The sequence below is a fragment of the Astyanax mexicanus genome, chromosome 19 (assembly GCF_023375975.1).
Source record: "Astyanax mexicanus isolate ESR-SI-001 chromosome 19, AstMex3_surface, whole genome shotgun sequence".
Lineage (NCBI taxonomy): Eukaryota > Metazoa > Chordata > Actinopteri > Characiformes > Acestrorhamphidae > Astyanax > Astyanax mexicanus.
The window spans coordinates 11,405,470-11,430,307 of NC_064426.1; the positions used below are offsets into that span (position 1 = coordinate 11,405,470).

A 24,838-nucleotide genomic window follows, 5' to 3' on the forward strand; every position below is an offset into this window, starting at 1 on the left:
GTCTGTCTCCTCTACTTTTACATCACATACTGCATTCTTAAAGCCACTGAATGTGTTTTGTGGGTGTGGTTTGTCCATATAGCTCCATAGAGCTGACTGCCAATTGCCCCAATTATCAAACCTCAAACCTTCAAAAGAACACAGCATAATTTGATGAGTCGCCATTGTGAGTTTGATACAAACAAATGTGATCACTACTAAAAACTGGATATTTTACAAATGGCCAGTGTGTCCTGGATGTGTGTGTTGCGTGGTGTAGTGACAATCTTTTCACAATCAGAACCAGGTATCAGATACCAAATCTGTCTAATGGAAAACCAAAAAAACGGATCAGATTCAAGTGTTATACCAATCTGACTCCCAGCTGTAGCACTGAATCCAGTTTGTGTTAATTGCAGGGTAAATTTGGAGGGCGGTTCTTCTTATCCACTCTCTTGTCAGCAAAAAGGTCAATGTCAGTCCACAGTAGTTTCTCTCAAATATTCACAACGGTCAGATGGTTTCTTTGACCTCTGCCCCAGGGTGACGTGGCCATGGCCTTCGTTCATCAAAGGACTGGTCAATACCCACTACTGGATATGTAAGCCCTCTCTGAACAGCTGCTCTATAAAAACAGCATAAATGACCGTGCTGTGAAAGGTCTTGCCCTGGAGTGTCCATATTTACCCCACTGGGGATTACTGGGGGAAGACGATGGAGATGTCAGTTTTAGTGTCTTAAACATCTGTCTGTGTGGAAAATCCTCTCTTGTGTTGTGTTTATTTGAGTCAACAAGTAAATACATGTAATTTTTTCAAACTTTTTGGAGATGGCATACACCAGTTGCTTAGCTACTGCAAAACCTAAGAACTCATTGAAAGTATAAGCAGGTGTGTTTAACCCTTAAATGTTCTCACTAAGAAAAAAACAATGGAATGTTTTTATTTTTTAATTTTTGGTTCAGGACAATATTAAAAAATATTGTTTTATTTACTTTTTAAAGACCCCAAAGGTTTAAAGTATATAAACTCAAGTGTTTATACTATTATTTGAGGTGACACTTTGTGTGAAACAAGGATTACAAACCTAATACAATAATACCAATAATAATGATAAAGTTTATTTTTTACAAAGTTAGATAATTGGATTCATTCCACCAAAAACTGTGTGGCGTATGGATTATGGATGAGAAATTAAACGGCACACTACTGAAAGAGACAGTGACTTTAGTGTATTTTATTAGCCACACATACTTATACTGACTAGAGAGAATACGATTAGGATTACATAAGATTAACACTTTCTTTAATACAATACAGGGTTAGTTTCCCAGACACAGATTAATCCTAGTCCTACACTACATATCAATCTTAACAGAGAATCTCCATTCACAGTGCTGTATAGTCCAGGACTAGGTTTAATCCCAACCAACCCACACTGACTCAAATATTCTCTACCGGCTCAAGCGGTTGAGCAGAGGTTAAAGGGTTAAGTAAAGATAGCACCAAACAACTGGCTACCAGCCCTCCATGTCCAGAACTGAAGACCTCACATTAGTTGTGTAACTAATCAAGCTGCTTTATTACTCTCACTATTTTACTGTTCTTTTACAATCTGCACAATATGCCGTGCATTTGTATTCAGCCCCCTGTATTTAGGGATCCCCCAAAATAAAATCCAGTGTGACCAAATGCCTTCAGAAGTCACTAAATGAGCTATCTGAGTGTAATTTATTCTTAGTATAAATACAGCTTTGGTAGGGAACATTAGTAATAAGAGAACATTATAAGAATAAGAATGCATTAGAAGACACACGTGTTCTCATACAAAACAAACTATTTATTTTCTCCCGTACAAATGATTGAAAATACAAAATAAGTCTAGCTCAGTTAGCCAGATAACTTGAATCAAACCTAATGAGATGAGCAAAGAGACATTTGCTGCATTCCACCAGGAATTCACAGGTAGAAAACAAACCTTGGCACAATATAAAAAAAAATACATAACAAAATCAAAAAGTAACTCTTAATACAGAGTTAACATGAAAAAAATAATCTGGAACTGTTTTGTTTCGTGAACCCACAATAAAATGTGAGAGTGTAAACACTGACTACCAAAAGACTTAAATAAAAATTAATTTCACAAACAAGCGAAAAGCGAATGTTTAACATTATCAGTCTGTCAGTGACTGGTTCTGATGGCTGTCTCTCTGGTAGAGCCACAAAACTTTGGAAGAGTGCAGGTCCTCCCACAGCTCCCCCTCCATAGGCAGGTCATGGTTAGCATAGAAAAGAAGAGGCTTTTTAACTGGATCATAGTAGTGATCAGAGAAGTCCTCAAAGTTCCTTGTAATGAAGCCATATGCAGAGACCTGAAATAACAGCTTTAATAACTGCAAAACACCTTACATTTCTAAATGAAAGCACTGTATAAAACAGGGATACACTGATATGGGAACTCTGGGTAAATGCCAAAATGTGTATTTTTACACACAGTACCAGTCCAGAGTAAGGAGGACACACCTCTTCTTATTCAGTGTGTTTTCTTCCTTTTTATGATTTTTACATTGTAAAACTAAAGACTATATTAAAGCTAAACAGAAACGGAAAAAAAAGTGTTAAACAAACCAGATTATGTTTTATACTTTCGATTCTTCTATAAGTATCACATTAATCTTTGAGGACAGATTTTCACACTCTTGGTATTTTAATTTCAGTGTCTTCATGAGGGACCTGCAATAGTTTCCTCAGCATCTTGAAGGAGTTCCTAGAGGTGCTGAATAGGGCTGTCCCTAACGATTATTTTTTAAACGATTATTCTAACGATTATTTTTTTCGATTAGTCGACTAATCTATTTATTGAGAAACATATTTAAATAATTATTATTTTACGTTTTAAAGCAAACGATAAATTACTATATTAATATATAATAACAACAACAACAACACAAGCCTACTAAACCAAACCCCACACTTATAATCACTTACATGTACAACACGTTTAGATCTTTAACGCTAAAAATGGTAAGCTCCCATACACCACAACCGTGTGTTGCACTGTTTTCTGTGACCGCTAGATTTTGTGACCACGGGCAAGTAGTTCTCAGCAGACCGGTGCACTGGCCGATTCGAAACGTGTTCGTTTCTAATGTTTACCCCGACTGGCCAAAACGGTTAAGTTTAGGGCTGAGGGTAAGGTGTAGGTATAGAAAGCTTCTGTTATGCCAATGAACGCTCATAACTGTGAGCACTGGTCACAAAATTCCGACGGTGACAGAAAACGGTGTAACACCGCAACGCCGACGGCGCTAGCTAAAATAACTTAAGGCAGCTAGCTTAGCTAAACACCTGAACTTATGAATAATGCTACTGTTTCTGGAATCTGCGAAATGCCATGCACAAATATAAACCAAAAATGTATAATTTCTGCCTGTGGCAGGTTTAAAACCTTTGGTAGACAGCCTTAAGTCTTTTTAAGGACACCCGCGGAGACCCTGATGTAAACGGTAACTTACTGTGTGACCCTGTTGACATAGTGCTCATGGATGTGTGCGCTTCAAGTGCTCCTTTTGCACGTATGGCAGAGGACCACATTGTTGCCCTTTTGCGTGAAATGCTCCCAAACTTTAGATGCCCGCTGGCGTTTTTTTGTAGCTGGAGATTGCTCTCCGGAGTCCATGCTCTCCTCTGCCCGAACCCGACATGACCCGAGGTCCGACCCGAAATCCGACCCGGGCTCCAGAAAATAGTCCGAGATGTAGGCGTCTGTTTTTTAATTATATTTTTATGTAAAAAAAAAAAAATAAATAACGAAAACTGAAAGTGAAACTAAACTAATTTATTTATAAGCGCTGTTTTCACTACCGCAGTTCTACAGCGGGGGTGTTGTGCCGATTCTGTCCGCGAAGCGGGAGTCAGATTCAGCAGAGAGTCGGATTCGGCACAAACGCGGCGGCACCTCGCGGTGCGCGGTGTCAGTTGTAAGCGCTCGCGCTAGCCGCAAAATACGGCAGAAAACACTGAGGGAGCTGCCGAATTATGTATGGGACTAGAATATGAGCTCTCACCAGAACAAGCGAATCTCTCTCTCTCTCTCTCTCTCTCTCTCTCTCTCTCTCTGTGTCTCTCTCTCTCTCTCTCTCTCTCTCTCTCTCTGTGTGTGTGTGTCTCTCTCTCTCTCTCTCTCTCTCTCTCGCACGTGAACTCCTCCGCGTTTGACTTGCAGAACTGTGTTTAGCTGTTCTTAAAAATCATTTTAATTAAATAATAGTTCTATGCTTCTATGTTACCGTGTTAATTAACATAGTTCTGATCATATTTACGACGCGCCGACGCACGTTATGCAAATCGATGTATTTTCGTAATCGATGACGTCGATTATGTCGATGCGTCGCCCCAGCCCTAGTGCTGAACAATATTTGCTGATTATACTTCACGCTGTGAAGCTCCAGCTCAGCCCAAATCTCCTTAAATCACCATCTCAGTTGATCAGGTTTAGATCAGGGGATTATGGAGGACAAACTCTTTCTTTTTCGTGTTGCTTAATTGTTCTCATGTCTTTATTTTAATCTACAATGTAAATAAAATAAAAAAATAAATGAAGAAGAAAAACTGAATGAGAAGGTATGTCCAAACTTTTGATTGGTACTGTAAATAAGTTAGTCACTTGATTTTGCGATACATTTTGTAATTTTATAAACTTGTGCTGATGGCATATGTTATATCATTTAAATAATCTGGACACTTTAACCTGTGTTTAAAAAAAATAACGTTAATCATTTTACCAATTTGGGCCCAGCTTTCTTCCATAATTCACTCTTTTTCCAGAGCCTGGTGATGAACAAGCTTTCATTCAGCGATGTAAACATAGTGCTGATACTGATAAGTTTATAAAAGGAAATATGTATTAAAACCGGGCTCTGACCTGGTCGCAGGCGTGCAGGGCAGTTATGAGCATGAGTGCCCCTGTACTGGGCATGTACACATCACCATACACCATGCTTAACAGCGGAGAGTTCAAAAACCTGCCAATTATATAAAGCACATTAATCAGCTGGATGCTACAAACAGAAGCTTTCAAAAATCATGACCGTATTTTACACACTATAAGTGGCACTTAAAATCCTTTAATTTTCCCAAAAATCGTCATTGTGTCTTATAATCCGGTGCGTCTTATGTATGAATTTTACCAGTCCAGTCGTAAGGAGCATTAAAGCCACTCAGCTGAAATACAGCGTTATACAGGAGTTTTAGTTTAGTTTCTCTTTAGCACCTAGGCTGGAGCAGTATTAGCATTAGCCGCTAACTGCGCTAAGTGCCAAGTCTTTCACCTTTCAGAGGTGAGTTATCGGCCTGTAGCCTGCTGCTAACCCTGGATAGCACTGCTGGAGCAGTATTAACATTACCTGCTAAGCACTACCTCTTTCGATTGTTTAGAGGTGAGTATTATTGGCCTGTAGCCTGCTGCTAACCCCAGCTAGCATTACTAGAGCAGCATAAGCATTAGCCGCTAATTGTGCTAAGAGCTAGCTCTGTAGTCATTCACAGGAGAGTATTATCGGCCTGTAGTCTGTGTGTTTACTAGAGGTGTGCCAAAAAATCGATTCACATAAGAATCTTGATTCTCATTTACTACGATTCAGAATCGATTTAAAATGTCCCAAAATCGATTCTGAGGGGCGGGTTTTAGACTGATTTTGGGCTGGGTATTTTTGTTGGACCTGGCAACCCTGGGGATAGCGCTTGTCCTTTCAAACGGAGATCTTCCAGACACACACAGAGCGTAGGTGTTTGAGAATCACCGGTAAGATGGCAGAACAAGCACTATATTACATTAGATTAACGTGTAGTTTCAATGTTTTATGGCAGAATGCTTCATAACAAGCATAAAAAAGATCGCTAGTAGTTAGTTTCAGTAACTGTTAGCTAGCTAACTAGCTAACTTTCCAGTTCCACCTTAAATAACGCTACAGGTGGCAGCGGGCTGCAGCATTTAAGGCGGAACGGAAAAATACAATAAGCTAATCAGAGCTAATTTCAGCTCCTCATCACAGAGGAATTAAGGAATGGACCATATGAATTAATTTCTCCACCTCCTGCCCCCTTTCTGAAGAAATACAACGACCTTAAATTAACTAGTTAATCAGCAGCTGCTCCTGAACTTTAGCGCTCCACTGCTATCATCACATCAGCCCAGCAGCGTCACCTACACACCACCGCTAGTAGCCTGGTAATAAAGCAGTGTTATTTATTAAGTTGGCTTGTCAAAGCCAACTTATAGTTCTTCTTATTCTTCTTATTAAGTTGGCTTTGGAAAAGCCAACTTATTGTTCTTCGTTTTCTTCTTATTATTATTATTATTATTCTTACGCCTTTTTTTCTGTACGCTACTCCTCCTAGAGCTTTTATCGTAGAATCACGAAACTTTCACGGATCGTAGGACCTATAGTGAATTACGTTGCTTGTGCTTTTTGGAGCGATTTATCGTACGGTTTTCGTAAAAACTTCGTAAACGTACGCATTTTTTCCCCATAGGAATGAATGGGGGAGAATTTTGAACGTCCGTGACGGTCACAATTTTTGAGATACGGAGACCAAATTCGGCGAGCTAATAGATCTTATCAAGATCTTTAAATTAATAAGAGATTGCGAAGCGATACGACGTACGGTTTTCGTACAATTGTCGTACGAAGTTTTCCCATAGAAATGAATGGGGGGCCCAGAGTTCCATCTCACAGACGAGCAGCTCTGCGCACGGAACCCCTTCTCTCCCCTGCTCCTCCAGTACTGTGAGTGTATGGAGGAGCTGCTGTATGGAGCAGCTATCAGTCAAAAGTTTGGACACCCCAGCCAGGGCTTTGCAACCACCTATTACCTGTTTAGCAACCACTCTCTCTTTCTCACTCTCTCTCTACTTCTCTCACTCTCTCTTTCTCACTCTCTCTCTACTTCTCTCACTCTCTCTTTCTCACTCTCTCTACTTTTCACTCTCTTTTGCTCTCTACTTCTCTATTTCTCACTCTCTCTTTCTCACTCTCTCTCTACGTCTCTATTTCTCACTCTCTCTTTTGCTCTATACTTATCTACTTCTCACTCTCTCTTTTGCTCTCTACTTCTCTACTTCTCACTCTCTCTTTTGCTCTCTGCTTCTCTATTTCTCACTCTCTCTTTTGCTCTCTACTTCTCACACTCTCTTTTGCTCTCTACTTCTCTATTTCTCACTCTCTTTTGCTTTCTACTTCTCTATTTCTCACTCTCTCTTTTGCTCTCTACTTCTCGCTCTCTCTTTTGCTCTCTACTTCTCTCTCTCTCTTTTGCTCTCTACTTCTCTATTTCTCACTCTCTCTTTCTCACTCTCTCTCTACGTCTCTATTTCTCACTCTTTCTTTCTCACTCTCTCTACGTCTCTATTTCTCACACTCTTTCTCACTCTCTCTACTTCTCTATTTCTCACTCTCTCTTTTGCTCTTTACATTTCTTTATTTCTCACTCTCTCTTTCTCTCTTTCTCACTCTCTCTCTACTTCTCTATTTCTCACTCTCTTTTGCTCTCTGCTTCTCTATTTCTCACTCTCTTTCTCACTCTACTTCTGAATTTCTCACTCTCTTTCTCACTCTCTCTCTACGTCTCTATTTCTCACTCTCTCTTTTACTCTCTACTTCTCTATTTCTCACTCTTTCTTTCTCTCTTTCTCACTCTCTCTCTACGTCTCAATTTCTCTTTCTCGCTACTTTTCTATTTCTCTATTCTCTACTCTTTCTTTATTTCTCGCTCTTCTCTCTACTTCTCTTTCACTCTACTTTTCTATGTCTTGCTTTCTCTTTCTATCTATCTCTCTACTACTTCCTCTTTCTTTCTCTACTTCTTTATTTCTCGATGTCCCTTTTTCTCTAATTCTCTTTTTCTCGCTCAATATTTCTCTCAACTTTTTTTCTCACATTCTCGCGTGTTCTTTCTCTTTTTCTCGCGATTTTCTCCCTACTTCTTTATTTCTTGCTCTCCCTTTTTCTGTACTTCTACATTTAACACTCTCTCTTTTTCTCTACTTCAACCATTTTAGAAATGATAGCAACAACCTAGCAACCAGTTATCAACACCTTAGCAACCACCTGGTAAACATTAGCAACTGCCTAGCAACCACTTTAGAAATGATGACAACCGCTCAGCAACCATCTGGAATATGTTAGCAACTGCCTAGCAACCAGTTAGCAACACCTTAGCAACCACCTGGAAAATGTTAGCAACTGCCTAGAAACCGCTTAGCAACCACTTTAGAAATGATCACAACTGCCTAGCAACCACTTAGCAACCATGTGGAATACGTTAGCAACTGCCTAGCAACCAGTTAGCAACACCTTAGCAACCACCTGGAAAACATTAGCAAGTGCCTAGCAACCACTTAGCAACCATGTGGAATACGTTAGCAACTGCCTAGTAACCATTTAGCAACCACCTCGGATACCATAGCAACACCTTGGCAACCGCCTAGCAACCACCTAGCAACACCTTAGCAACCACCCCGGATACCATAGCAACACCTTAGCAACCACCTAGCAACACCTTAGCAACCACCCCAGATACCATAGCAACACCTTAGCAACCATCTAGCAACACCTTAGCAACCACCTAGCAACACCTTAGCAACCAACCCAGATACCATAGCAACCGCCTAGCAACACCTTAGCAAGCACCCCGGATACCATGGCAACACTTTAGCAACCACCTAGCAACACCTTAGCAACCACCTAACAACCACCTAGCAACACCTTAGCAACCACCCTGGATACCATAGCAACCGCTTAGCAACCGCCTAGCAACACCCTAGCAACCACCTAGCAACACCTTGGCAACCACCCTGGATACCATAGCAACCGCTTAGCAACCGCCTAGCAACACCCTAGCAACCACCTAGCAACACCTTGGCAACCACCCTGGATACCATAGCAACACCTTAGCAACCATCTAGCAACACCTTAGCAACCAATTAGCAACACCTTAGCAACCACCCCAGATACCATAGCAACACCTTAGCAACCACCTAGCAACACCTTAGGAACCACCCCAGACACCATAGCAACACCTTAGCAACCGCCTAGCAACACCTTAGCAACCACCTTGCAACCACCTAGCAGCACCTTAGCAACCACCCCGGATACCATAGCAATACCTTAGCAACCGCCTAGCAACACCTTAGCAACCACCCTGGATACCATAGCAACACCTTAGCAACCGCCTAGCAACACATTAGCAACCACCTAGCAACCACCCGGATACCATAGCAACACCTTAGCAACCACCACAGATACAATAGCAACACCTTAGCAACCACCTAGCAACACCTTAGCAACCACCTAGCAACACCTTAGCAACCGCCTAGCAACACCTTAGCAACCACCCCAGATACCATAGCAACACCTTAGCAACCACCTAGCAACACCTTAGCAACCACCCCGGATACCATAGCAACACCTTAGCAACCACCTAGCAACATCTTAGCAACCACCCCGGATACCATAACAACACCTTAGCAACCGCCTAGCAACCACCTAGCAACACCTTAGCAACCACCCAGGATAACATAACAACACCTTAGCAACCACCTAGCAACACCTTAGCAACCACCCCAGATACCATAGCAACACCTTAGCAACCATCTAGCAACACCTTAGCAACCACCCCAGATACCATATCAACACCTTAGCAACCACCTAGCAACCACCTAGCAACACCTTACCAACCACCCTGGATACCATAGCAACACCTTAGCAACCACCTAGCAACACCTTAGCAACCAACCCGGATACCATATCAACACCTTAGCAACCTTGGAAACCATGTGGAATACATTAGCAATTGCCTAGCAACCAGTTATCAACAGCTTAGCAACCACCTGGAATATGTAAGAATCTGCTTAGCAACCAATTAGCAAACACTGAGCAACGATGTGGAATACATTAGCAACTGCCTAGTAACTACCTAGCAACCACTTAGCAACACTTTACTTTATATAGGTATATATAAAGTAAAGTGTTTATATTACTTTATAAGACAATTATTAGCTTTTCACCATGTTAGCCAAAACTTTTTGGACTTTAACATTTAGCTGAAAGTCAACAGCAAAGCAACCACTCTTCACACGCTTTAGACAGAAATATCTTAGCAACCATTTTAACTTTTTCAACGTTATTAATGTACTTTTCCAAGCCAACTTAAAGTTCGTTATCGAACTTTCCTTTTCTAGTTATTATTATTCTTCTACGCTAAAATTTCTCAACGCTACTCCTCCTACAGTTTTCGAGCTAGAACCACCAAACTTCACAGGTTGGTAGAACCCATAGCCACTTAAGTTGCTTGTGCTTTTCTAAGCGATCGGAGAACCAGGGTTCTAGCACGGTTCCGTCAAAGTCACTTTTTTCCCCATAGACTTCCATTCACACTTTTTTCAAACTGCTCTAAAAGTCACAATTTTCAAGCTAGAACCACGAAATTCACAAGACATACAGAACTTGCAAAGACGTTTCAGACGATATGCTGACCTCACCGATACGATTTACGGTTTTCGTAAAATTATCGTACGAACTTTCCCCATAGGAATGAATGGGCGGAATGTTGGCCATCTCACACACACCAGCCGATCCTGCGCACGGCCCCCCTCTCTGCCCTGCTCCTCAGTACTGTATCTGTATGGAGAAGATACTGCTGAACACAACCCACACCAGAACCAATACAACACTACACACACCCCACACACCACACATACCCCACACCCCACACAAACTCCACACACCACACACTCTACACACCCCACACACTCCACACCACACATACCCCACACCACACATACCCCACACCACACACACCAAACCCCACACACACCACACACCCTACACACCCCACCACACTATACACCCCACCACACACACTCCACACACCACACAACACTCTACACAACACACACTCCACACCACACATACCCCACACCACACATACCCCACACCACACACACCAAACCCCACACACACTATACACCCCACCACACACACTCCACACACCACACCACACTCTACACAACACACACTCCACACCACACATACCCCACACCACACATACCCCACACCACACACACCAAACCCCACACACACTATACACCCCACCACACACACTCCACACACCACACCACACTCTACACAACACACACTCCACACCACACATACCCCACACCACACACACTTCAAACCACACATACCCCACACCACACACACTTCAAACCACACATACCCCACACCACACACACCCCACACCACACACACTTTAAACCACACACACTCCACAGCTCACATAGCCCACACCACACACACTCCACCCCACACACACTTCATACCCCACACCACACACACTTTAAACCACACACACACTCCACAGCTCACATACCCCACACCACACACACTCCACCACACACATACCACACACTCTACACACCACACTACACACCCCACCACACACACTCCACACACCACACAACACTCTACACAACACACACTCCACACCACACATACCCCACACCACACATACCCCACACCACACACACCAAACCCCACACACACTATACACCCCACCACACACACTCCACACACCACACCACACTCTACACAACACACACTCCACACCACACATACCCCACACCACACACACTCCACACCACACAAACTCCACAGCCCACACCACACACACACACAAACACACCACACATACACCACACCACACACACTTCAAACCACACATACCCCACACCACACACACCAAACCCCACACACTATACACCCCACCACACACACTCCACACACCACACCACACTCTACACAACACACACTCCACACCACACATACCCCACACCACACACACTCCACACCACACAAACTCCACAGCCCACACCACACACACACACGAACACACCACACATACACCACACCACACACACTCCACATCACACATACCCCACACCACACACTTCACACCCCACACCACACACACTTACCACATGACACACAGTCCACTCCCCACACTCACTCCACACCACACATACTCCACACCACACAAACTCCACAGTCCACACCACACACACTCTACACACCACACACACCCCACACCACACACAGTCTACACCCCACACTACACACACTCCACACCACACCCTACACACATTCCACACCACACATACCCCACACCAAACACACTCCACCACACACACTACACACCACACACACCCCACACCACACACAGTCTACACCCCACACTACACACACTCCACACCCTACACACATTCCACACCACACATACCCCACACCAAACACACTCCACCCCACACACCACACATACCCCACACCACACACACTTCAAACCACACATACCCCACACCACACACACCCCACACCACACACACTTTAAACCACACACACTCCACAGCTCACATAGCCCACACCACGCACACTCCACCCCACACACACTTCATACCCCACACCAACACACTTTAAACCACACACACTCCACAGCTCACATACCGCACACCACACACACTCCACCCCACACATACCACACACAATTCACACAACACCACACACTCCACACCACACATACCCCACACCACACACACTCCATACCACACACACACTCCACAGCTCACATACCCCACACCATACACACTCCACCCCACACACACTTCACACCACACATACCCCACACCACACACACTCCACACCTGACACAAACCCCACACTCCACCACACATACACCACACCACACACACTCCACACCACACATACTCCACACACCACAACACACTCTCTACACACCACACCACACACACTCCATAACACACACACTCCACACCTGATACACACAACTCACCCCACACTCCACCACATCACTCCACACCACATTCCAAACACACAACACCAAACACACTCCACAACCCACTCCACACCCCACACACTCCACACCACACACACACTACACAACTTAGTAACTATTTGACAAGCCAACTTAAAGTTCGTTCACGAACTTTGCCTTTTCTAGTTATTTATTTATTGTTCATTAACGTCATTGTGATATCCCAGTGATTCCTCTGTCACTGAGGACCCACATTCCTGCACATTTTATTGTTTTTGTAACACATTACCTGCTCCAGGACCAGTGTATATTATGGAGGGTTTTTTTTCAATAAGATTCATAAGCCAGAAGCAGAAATTTTTATAATTCAAATCGTTTTGAATCAAAAATCGATTTTGAATCGAATCGTGGCCCCCAAAATCGGAATCGAATCGAATCGTGAGATAGTAAACGATTCCCACCCCTAGTGTTTACCATGTTAAAACAAGCTACGTAAGACAAACCACTAGCTAATTTCACCCTGTTTTACCGGAAAACACTCAGGGTTCCTCAGTGTAGTGCTGCCGAACGGCATTAGCCGCTAGCACTAGCGGTTAGCTGTTAATGCTAATGCTCCAGGCTTATTTATGGAGAAATTTGGGAATCTAAGCATACTAAGTTTTACTCCAAATGAACAGTCTTCAGGAGAGAAATCTGTGTAGATTAACATCCAAAACAAGAAAATGATTTTTAAAAATTAACATCCCCCCCCCTCCCCCAATCAGCTGCGAGACCTGTTGATAGTGCGCCTTATAAATACAGTATGTATTTTTTCTTTTCTCACCTCTTAGTTACATACTCTATGAAGGATGGATGAATCATTCGGAACTGCTCAACTGGTGGCTTGTATCCAAAATATTTGGAAGGCCTGTTCACAACATAAAAATAAAATAATCAAAATTTACTAATAACAAATAGTAATATTAAATAAATAATTGGAAAAGTATGAACATAACAGACAAAGAATAACAAAAACAAAACAAAGCCATAAAGTACATTTCTGAAGACACAGAACTTGAAAAATATCTCAAACCAAAAGTAGGTGAAAACCCAGAGATAACGGGGCACGAGGCAGTTCTGACAGTTCAGATGCTTTTAACTTTTCAGTAAAGCAAAGCCGATACTCCAGCCAGTGCAAGCAGAAGCACCACCGTGTGGTTAATTTGTGAATCGCAGCAGCATTTAGCCTCCAATAACAGAGTGTCAGTGAGCCGCTGCTGAATGAACACTTATCACTGGTGGAAGAAGCTGCAGCATAACGTCTCTAACCAACACTCACCAATCTCCTTTATCATACCCTGAGGGCACAGTAACACCTTGGATAGCAGCAGCAAGCATCACATAATCCCGGATGTTAGATGGGATGAAGATATAGCAAATGCCCTGAAGTGAAAATATGTATAGAATTTTTAACTCAACCTCAATAACAATATACTATTTGATATATCTTTCCAAAAGCATCATTAGTTACTGGGTCTCGTGGCACTGCAGTGAAGCCGTCGCTCTGATAAGCTTTCAGAGAATTCTTCAGAGTATTTGTGGTGAACCCGTAGAACGATGTCTTGGTGCCCACATCCTCTTCAAAGTTCTTGGTTATTGCTCCGTTCATCCTGGGAATTACAAGCACAAACTCATCAGACATGAAACAGCAAACTCAGCATAATCAGATCACTATAATCATTAAAAGAATTATTAAAGTGTGAGTTTTTAATCTTCAAATATTTCCACATGTCAGCAGCTATGTGTCTTTGTGGTGACGTTATCACATGGTGACTCTGTGGTGCAAAGTTTGTGTGTATTTTCATTAAGTCAAAGAAATGAACTATAATTATTAACACATTTTAAAACAATCTCTGTTCCAGAGGATTCATTTTCTGCTACCTCGACTGCTTACGCAGATACAGAAGACAGTATATCCCATTGACAGAAAGCAGAAAAGTCTCTGATCGTAAGCTTTCTACCAAGCAGGATAAAACAAAGAATGTAGTTGGTTTAAATGTTTGAATATGGCCATGTTTTTATACTATTTTATACTAAGTTATGAAACATAATAATAATTAGAAAAGCACATTTCCTAAAGGAAAAACCGAATGGTTCCAGCTAGTTTCTATGATATTGATAGCTGGCTGCTATGGTATCCCAGGTGGTTCCCATGGTGTTTCTAGGTGATTCTAATCTTATGAATGGTATTACATAAATCAGTTAACTAGAGGATGAACTGGCGCCGAGTGGTCCAGCGGTCTAAAGCGCTGCCACTATGAGCAGGAGGTCGCCGGTTCGAACCCCAGCTCATGCAGCTTTGCCATCAAGCTGCCGGCGTCAGAGGGAGCAAAATTGGCCCTGCTCCCTCTGGGTGGGTAGATGGCGCTCTCTCCCCACATCACTCCTACGGGGATGTCTGCAGCACAGGGCGTCTGTGAGCTGATGTACTGGAGCCGAGCCGCTGCGCTTTCCTCCAAGCGCGCTGGCTGCTCGGTAATGCTGCATCAGCAGCAGCTCGAAAAGAAGCGGTGGCTGACTTCACATGTATCGGAGGAAGCATGTGCTAGTCTTCACCCTCCTGGTGTGTTGAGGTATCACTAGTGATAGGGGGAGTCCTAATGAATGGGTTGGGTAATTGGCCGTGTAAATTGGGGAGAAAATGGGAAAAAATTAGAAATAAAATTATATAAAAAAAAAAAAAAAAAACTAGAGGATGAACTGATCGCCAAATCGCCATTTACTCTCCATCACAAAATTCATTCATTCTTCAGAGTGTACTTGAGTAAAAGGTGAATCCATTCATACAGATACTGAATCTTACGTTAAGGTAGACCATGCAACATGACAATGATTCAAAACAATACAGTAAATCCACCAAAGAATGGCCAAGGGCTGAAAACCTGGATCTTAACATTTATGAGATGCTGGGGGTGACTTAAAAACGAGTTGTAAGAGACTAGTATAAGGTTACAGAAAACTTATAATTGAAGGTATTTCCTTTATTAGGCAAAGTGGCTAACAAATTGTTTTTTCACAAAAAAATATATATATAAACTCCATCTTCTGAAACTGTACAAATGAAGCTTCATATGGTCCTTACAATGCTTACAAAATATAAATTAATTAAATAACTTCACTTATGTTTATTCAAAGTTTTTACTAATTTATGCTAAAATAATCTAAACATGCTGAATCATTGTGAGGACACCCCAAAATGAAATGCATAAAAGAAAGTGTTCCATTCCATATTGTACAAAGAAAAAAATACACATACCTGAAGACGTATTCATGGCTGTCGATGGCCTTCCCCTGTCCTGAACCTTTGAGGATTCCTCCATTGCCCACTACGGCACATCGCACACACTGATCTGAAGACCTTCTCTCAAACAGACGGCTGCTAGAAGTGTGGTTGAGCAGCGACAGTGTGCTCTTCACCACTGCTCATTGGGAACACAAACGCATGTTGGGTAAGCGTGCATACATACATACTTTTACAAAAAGTTAATTTAACACAATGCAATTGATCAGTCATTCTGTAAACAATTAACCAAGTACTGCCTTTTGTATCTAATGCTGTGGTGTGCAAAATAGAGACGGCTTTACTGCTAATGCAGGACTGGATATACTCATACTTCTCTCACCAGCGTAAAGGCAAGCTCCTTAATTTAATTCTGTGCTGAAAAGGTGCAAGGTATTTAAGTCCATTTTAAGGGTTTATCCAGTGACAATATCAAGCTGCTTTGTTGTGATTTTGTTTAAAATAGGATGTTTGACAATGTGTAATTGGCAAAAAGAATGATTAAAGTATGGTGTGAAATTGATTGTGAAGTTATATGAGAAACAGAGATTTACCATCAAAAGCTAAATCCTTCCAGCCAAATGGTAGAGGAGTGAACTGGAGCTGCTGCCACTCAGACTGGTTAAGACTCCCAGCCCACTGCACAAGAGGCACTGAGAAATTAAAGCATCTCCTCAGATGTTCATGGTGCTTGACAATTCGTCTTAAGGAGCAGGGAGGTCTGGGCTAAATGTAAAAAAAGAACCAGGGTTGTCTCCCATGATCACAGGCACCAAGCATTTTACATGAAATAACTGAAATAAGCGTGCAGTACATACCTGCGCTGCTCCTTCTGTGGAATCTGCTACCTCCCTGCCACCTTCAACATATCTGCTGAAATAGATACATAGGTGCACAGTATACACACACACACATTTGGCCACTGTGAAATTCAGGAGGAATAAAAGCCCCATTATTAAAAGGTTTTATTAAAAGTCATTTAAACCATTTTTATTGGTTAATTTATCAAGGAATGTAAAAAAAGAATTGTAGAGAGATCTTTACAGCTCAAAAGTTTGGAATCACTTGCAAACTAAAAAAAAATAAAACCCCACATTTTAATGCAATCCACAAACAATTTTGTAAATTAGGCAATTAATTTAAATGTATCAGATACTTTTCAAAGCATGGAAATGAACTGTTAACTACTATTAACTACTCCCATCAGAGAGTTGCACAAACTGGCTCTAAACAGAACAAAAAAAGGAATGGAAGGCCCCGGTGCATAACTAAATGTTTTAGAGTGTGAGATAAAGACACCTCTCAGGTTTTCAACTGATAGCTGCACTGAATGGAACTCAACAAACACCAGTTTCAGCATCAGTGGTGAAGAGGAGTCTTCATGATGCCAGACCTCATGGTAGAATTGCCAAAAAAGCCATACCTCACACTGGCCAATAATAGAAACGACTGCGATGGGCAAAAGAGAAAAGCAGTGTGATGGTCTGGGGATATGTTTGAGGTGGTAAAATTAAGAATTTGAATTTGAATATAGAGAAGGAAGGCCACACCCTCTGGACAGTACTTGATTGGGGCCAATTTCATCCTACAACAAAATATGCCAGCAACATTGAGGAAATAAGGAAGCGGAATTCTGACTGTAGTGTAGTGTCCAGCACAGTCTCCAGACCTGAACCCAACTGACCTGTTGTGGGAATCGTATGGTATAGAGGAAGACTGCATCAAGCCAATCCACTTTATGGAACATTCTCCAAGAAGAATGGGGTAAAATCACATTAGATTACCTCAAAAATTTCTAGAATGCCTAGGCTCTGCAAAACTTTAAATGCAGCAAAAGGTCACAAAATCCGAAGTACACAGTCACTTTCTCCATTAAAATACATACTTTTCAGTGTCAGAGTAATCCCAAACTTTAAGCGGAAGTGAAATACAGCACCAGTACAATCACAGTAGTCCCAAATTAACTTAAATTGTTACAGCTCTACTAGAGGTCTTTCAAAAATATATATTTTTTAAGTTTTTAAAAGACAAAAGTGCATAAATCTTGTGTTGTGTCATATAACTGTATTGTTTAGGTTATAAATACCCTTAAGCTGTCAGTTATGTGTAAAATGAAGGAAGATCAACCAAGAGAAAACACAGTGTATTAAGCTTCTCGTTTACACTGCAAAAACATTAATGGGTGAAAACTAGACAAAATATATGTAAATTTAGACATATGCTTTTATTAAACAAAAAACTCTGCCAATGGGGTAAGCTAATTTTTCTTGGTAAGATTTCTTTAAAAAGTAATCAAAAAGTCTCAAAATAAGTAAAATAAGACTTAAATCAAGCAAATATTAGAATAATTTGATTGAGGACTTTTTGTGCTTATTTTTTTATTTAAATTACATATAATAAGATGACAATTCTAAGTTAGACTGAATAAGATCATTATTCCAAAAATAAGCGAAATAATATAAAAATTACAATGCTTAATAAGAAAAAAAGATCTATTGCCTCAAAAATCGAAAATTTCACTTGCTAAGATTTAGTTTTTTGCAGTGTATATCCAATTTATCCATTGAATAAAAAAGAGAGGATAATAGGCTTCTCTCTCTCTCTCTCTCTCTCTCTCTCTCTTTTCAGTTTTTTCTTTGCTGTCTGTGGGGCTGGGAGTTTGCTCTGTGAACCTGAGGAGGGTTTGTGCTAAATGTGTGAGCTGAAATCTCTGTACACAGACTGACTCTGTTTTTTTCTGTTTTGTTTTAGTTAAAAGTTTAGTTCAGCTTTAAACACCGTTTTATATGGAAAGTGGTTTATTAAAGTAAAGTCTCTCTCTCAGTGTTACCTGATGTAGTGAGGCTGGAGGTGTGCGGGTATGGGGCGCTGGGGTTCTCTGAAGAGGAGGGATGTTAGGGTTAGAGAAAGGCAGAACAGACCGAGCAGAACGATGCAGATGTGTTTGCGAGTCTCCATGCCGGTTAAATCCAGCACTTTCCCAACTCTCAGATCCAGCAGGAGAGAGACAGAGAGGCTGAGTCCTTTTGCTACTCTTCCTCTCCCACTGCTTCTCTTCTCCTCCTCCTTTCCTACACCGGAAAAAGGTGGATAAATCGAGCAGAGGAAAGGAGGAATGGAGAGTAGGAGCAGTGATTGGGGAGATGGGACCTTTCAGGTATGTTGTTGACTACTGATGAACTGAGCCAACCACATAGCTCGCTTTCAGCTCACATAATGCTGCCCAGCCAATCACAGCTGCTGCAAACAGTCGGAAAATATATGGTCATCCTTTTATGTGTGTTAATTGTGAAAGTTTAAACTCTTATTAATTGCAAAGAAAATAAAACATTTCTAACATTTCATGAAATATTTGCCAATTAAATAAAAGCCATGTGTTATTTATTTCATTTTATTTGTTTCATAGTACATGGACTGTTCTACAGACACGTTTTTAATACAGTTTTATTCTTTCTACACATACAAAAAAATAATTAATTAATAAGTAACTAATTTAATTTTAAAAAGTGTGTTCAATTGCTTTGTGGGCGTGGCCACAGTGATGTCAATCCAAACTCTTTAGAACTTTTCCTGGGTAGGTTACTGTGCTGTTTCCTCCGTTGGAAGCGTCTTCAGGGGCTGCGTCCAGAAACTTTTGTTACTCCTCCTCTCCTACTCCTCCTTTCCTACTCCTCCTCTCCTACCCCGGAAGAAGGTGGAGGAATCGAGGAGAGGAGAGGAGGAGGAGGAATGGAGGGAAGGAGCTGTAATTGGGGAAATGGGACAGCTGAATCCTTTTAGATAGGATGTTGACTACCGATGAACTGAGCCAATCACAACGCTCACTTTTAGCACATGCCGGATCCTGCCCAGCCAATCACAGCTGAATAAAGCTCCACATACAAAAATAAAAACGAGAGATCAATAAACACAATTCCAAATTCTAGAGATCATCTCTGGCCAGTGAGATATATATATATATATATATATATATATATATATATATATATATATATATATACATTTATGTATATGTATATACGTGTATATATATATATATACGTATATATATATATATATATATATATATATATATATATATATATATATATATATATATATATATATATTTATATATCATGTTACAAATATGGGAACATTAATAAAGTTTTACTGAGCATACAGCTTATCTAAACAAAAACATATATTAGTGCTTTACTGGCTGTATAATTAGATAAGGAACCTAGTTAATTAATATGTTTATGACGTATATTAGGGCGTTGCCTGCTCCTCGCACTGCTTTTCGCGTGCTCTGTGGGCGTGGATGCAGTGATGTCATTGGAAAATCCTTAAAAGTCTTCCGGAGTAGGATACACTAATGTATCCTTCAATGGAAGCCTACTACAGGAGAATTTTAAGCGGCTTCTTTCGTCTCCTACGGTATTCGGACAGGCGGCAAGATGGCGTCACGAAATCAGTTTCCGGGTCACGGAGGAGAGGAGGAGGATCGGTAGGAAAAAGGAGACACTTTTGGGGTTTCTGGACGCAGCCAGGGAGTATTTTATCTGTGTCTCAATTCAGGGGCTGCGTCCAGAAACCCCAAAAGTGTCTCCTTTTTCCTACCGATCCTCCTCCTCTCCTCCATGACCCGGAAACTGATTTTGTGACGCCATCTTGCCGCCTGTCCGAATACCGTAGGAGACGAAAGGAGCCGCTTAAAATCCACCTGTAGTAGGCTTCCAACGGAGGGTACATCAGTGTATCCTACTCCGGAAGACTTTTAAGTATTTTCCAATGACATCACTGCATCCACGCCCACAGAGCACGCGAAAATGGGGAAGGCAACGCCCAAATATACGTCATAAACAAAATAATTAAATAGGTTCCTTATCTAATTAAACAGCCAGTAAAGCAGTAATATAATTTATAGTTTAGATAAACTGTATGCTCAGTAAAACTATATTTATGACCCTATGTGTATCATGTTATACATATAAAAACATATATATATATATATATATATATATATATATATATATATATATATATATATATATATATATATATATATATATATATATATAATTTTAATTAATTCATTTATTTACTTATTTATTTTAACTTAGGGACTGATGAGGAAACTGAATCCCTCATAAGGCTGAGGTCAGACAGGGCTGCCAGAGTCACTGGTCAGAGATGCGGCTGGGAGTAAACAGGATTTTGTTGGAATATCTGAATTTTTAGCTGTGTGTGATAGTAATGTTCTGAAACGTGCTGAAAGTGAGCGTTGTGATTGGCTCAGTTCAACGGTAGTCAACATCCTATCTAAAAGGGATCAGCTGTCCCATTTCCCCAATTACAGCTCCTTCCCTCCATTCCTCCTCCTCCTCCTCTCCTCTCCTCGATTCCTCCACCTTCTTCCGGGGTAGGAGAGGAGGAGTAGCAAAAGTTCCTCCTTCGAATGCGGCCGACGAATGCAGGCTTGCGTCCAGAAACTTTTGCTACTCCTCGGCTGTGTCTCAATTGAGGGGCTGCATTCTTCGAAGGACGCGGTCTACGAAGGTGTGTCCTTTGAAGGATGGGTAGGCTGAGATGGCAGTACTGAATTGGGACAGTCTCCCTACGGAGTATTTCCTGTTTCCTGTTTGAGATTCTACCCGCCACAACTAAAGTCAGAGCTGAGAAATGAGCCAGAGATCAGGGCTGTATTCGGAATGGCATACTACATACTACTCGCGTACTAAATCTGCCTAAAGCCAGTATGCAGTACACAGTATGTGACCAAACTGAGGATCTGTAGTGCACTACAGGTACCCGGATGGTGTACTACTCCGCTCCGATTCCGCAGTGTGCATGGAGAGCTATCTTCGCGGTGTACTGCATCCCAACATGCATTGCGACTGGCTTCTCCAGCTCGCTTCAGAAAAAAACAAGATGGAGGCGAGTGCGAGAGATTTTTAAATTGTATAAATAAATATATTTTTAAATTAAGGGAATTATTTTGGAAAGTATTGGCTCACCGCTGTCGAGCCCCCTCCGCTGCCGCGGCCGAGCGCTGTCCGCCGCCGGGACTCTCCGCTGCCGCGCGTTCTCCGCGAGTGGGGACCCTCCGCCGCCGCGGCCGCGCGTTCTCCGCGGCGGGGACCCACCGCTGCCGCGACCGAGCGCTTTCCGCGGCCGGGACAGCGGAGGGTCTCGACAGCGGTGAGCCATTACTTTCCTTGATGCAGTAAATGATTCCCTCAGTTTTAATAAATTATTCTGTTATTTTAATAAATGATTCCCTCAGTTTTAATAAATTATTCTGTTACTTTAATAAAAAATTCCCTCAGTTTTAATAAATCGTTCTCTTTATTTAATAAATAATTCTGTGTTTAATAAATCGTTCTGTTGATTTAATAAATAATTCCCTGTGTTTAAATACATATTTTTCTTTTAAATAAGGGAATTATTTGAATACAAATTAATAAAATTGTTTGATTTGTGTTGAGATTGTGTAAATATGAATGAGAGTTTGTTTAAATGTTTTCTTCTTGTTGGTACTTACATAGATGAAAATAGTAATCTACTAAAATAAATAGAAAAACATATTTAAATATAACTGGAACATACTTGGGTTGTGGGGGCTGCTGCTAATTGGTTGTTAGAATTGGGTTAGCTGCTAAACTCTAAAATAAAAGCAGCAATTGCTGTTCTGGACAGTATGCAGATCTCATTAGTTTTAATAATGAAAAGGTAGGACATTTTTCATGTTCTTTCTGTTTACAACTCACTCTGAGGAATTCGGAGCACTACAGAGCACTGACTGGTGTGTCACAGCAGGACTGTGTAGGGTACTACAATCAAAAGTGTTACAGTACCGAATACTACATACTGGGCAGCGTGTAGTATGCAGTACATACTAGTGCAGTATGCAGTACGTAGTATAGTAGTATGGAATTCCGAATACAGCCTATAATTTGCCTACCATATTTGGCTTAGATAGGCTAACATCAGGCAATCACAAAGAGAACCGCCGGGCTCAGTAAAATACAGAATCCAACATTGTGTACAAATCTTGAGTGACACAAGGTAACCAAATATAAAACCGGTCAATTTCAGTGATTCCATGAGTTATCAATATAAGGAGATTATTCATTTGTAAACTGGCTGATTTCTTCAGGTTGCCCTTTTCCCCCTGTTAAATGCTCTCCCTTTTTGAAAGGCCTGGGTTTGTTTGGTGTGTGTTTAATACATTTCTATACCAAAAACATGCTTCAATTTATTAACATAAGCATTTGTTCCTACTTTGTTAAATAAATAAATAAAAAACACTACCACACCGGAAGTTACTTAAGATGAACTTTTCTTCAGCTTTACCTCAACAAAGCATTGAAACACTTACTGCAGTCGCAGGACACCCAAAAACAGAGGCTAAACTACCACTCAACCTATTTATCTTCTTCTTCTTTTCCTTGTGAATGGCGGTTGACAGCCTAGTTATAGGGAAGTTTCCCAACATACCATTCCTGAAGTTGGGGCAGAGGGGTATTTATAGGCTTATTATAGCCTTATGTTTCTGCCATTTCAAACGTTTATGTGTTCACGCTTCAGTGTTTATCCTACGCTTCTGCGTTTATAGCCTTATAGTTCATTAATATCTTTAATAATTTAGTTAACTAACGATTCCTAGTTGGATTGTCCTGGAGGGAGGGGCTAAGACTTTATAAAGAGGAGGCGCAGCAAGCACAGCTATTGTTTGGAAAGGAGAAGCTATGAAAGCCATCCATCCATCCATCCATCCAAGTGGCTTTGTCGTTTTAACTACTTGTGAGAATCTATTGTCTATTTTGCTACTGTTAGTGTAGGCATTTACTGTCAAGAATATAATTTAATATAATTTAAGAACCTTAATTTCATTTTGTACACTGTAAAATCGCTGTAGTTTTTACAGCAGTTGTTATAAAAATATACTATTTTTTTAACAATTTATAATTGTATTTTAGATGGCACACAAAAAATACATGATTTAACAGCATTTTTAAAAGAATGGAGCAGGCTGTGCTAAAAGAAGACACTGAAGAAAACTTCTGGAAACCATCATACAAAAAGTTTTAACTCATTGATGCGTAACGTGTTAAAAGAGACCAGGCTGAATTTTAATTTTCTATATCTTTGAAATAAATGAATTTATTCAGTCAGTATTTTAACTATTCCTCAAGTAACTTGTTTTTAATCATAGTACATCATAGTACATTATTTTATTTTTTCCTATTTATTTTTTTAAATAAAAGCCCTTCTTGTATCACTACCCCTCTAATGCGCAACATGGGTAAAAAATGACCCACATTCATGTTCTATGTTAATTCATGTATGGTCGAGGGTTTCTTTAGCACAAATCTTGACTTTTATTCTCCTTTATTACTTTATGAAGAATCTTTTGTATTTTAACATCAGTTTTACACACACGGATCAGACATGACCCACATTTACCATTTCACAACTCAGCACAGCTCAGTACTGCTTTACAGTAACATTACCCTAGAAAATATTTGATGCCAGTAGAAACAGATAAGTGTACATAATATTTGATTAGGTTTAGATTACCTAAAACGTGAGTATATTACCTGTCAGAAAGTTTTAAACACTTATCAGCTATTAGCTTTTGACATTCTATTTTAAATCTACTATAGAATAG

General features: G+C 40.8%; 1 protein-coding gene across 2 annotated transcripts; it reads right to left on the reverse strand.

Moving 5' to 3' along the window:
• Positions 1–1,797: 1,797 nt before the first annotated feature.
• Positions 1,798–19,502, reverse strand: st6galnac2 (ST6 (alpha-N-acetyl-neuraminyl-2,3-beta-galactosyl-1,3)-N-acetylgalactosaminide alpha-2,6-sialyltransferase 2). Of its 2 annotated transcripts, XM_022666229.2 has the most exons (10): positions 19,013–19,502; positions 17,001–17,055; positions 16,737–16,908; positions 16,159–16,321; positions 14,374–14,512; positions 14,182–14,285; positions 13,687–13,770; positions 4,903–5,002; positions 4,763–4,808; positions 2,262–2,350 (listed from the first exon to the last, which is right to left on the reverse strand). In XM_022666229.2, exons 1-9 carry the CDS (start codon positions 19,138–19,140, stop codon positions 4,791–4,793), a joined length of 963 nt encoding a protein of 320 aa, XP_022521950.1. In that variant the 5' UTR covers positions 19,141–19,502; the 3' UTR covers positions 2,262–2,350; positions 4,763–4,790. The 2 variants fall into 2 exon arrangements, with proteins under 2 accessions (XP_022521948.1, XP_022521950.1); XM_022666227.2 differs by lacking the exon at positions 4,763–4,808 and having other exon boundaries at positions 1,798–2,350; positions 19,013–19,499.
• Positions 19,503–24,838: the final 5,336 nt, after the last annotated feature.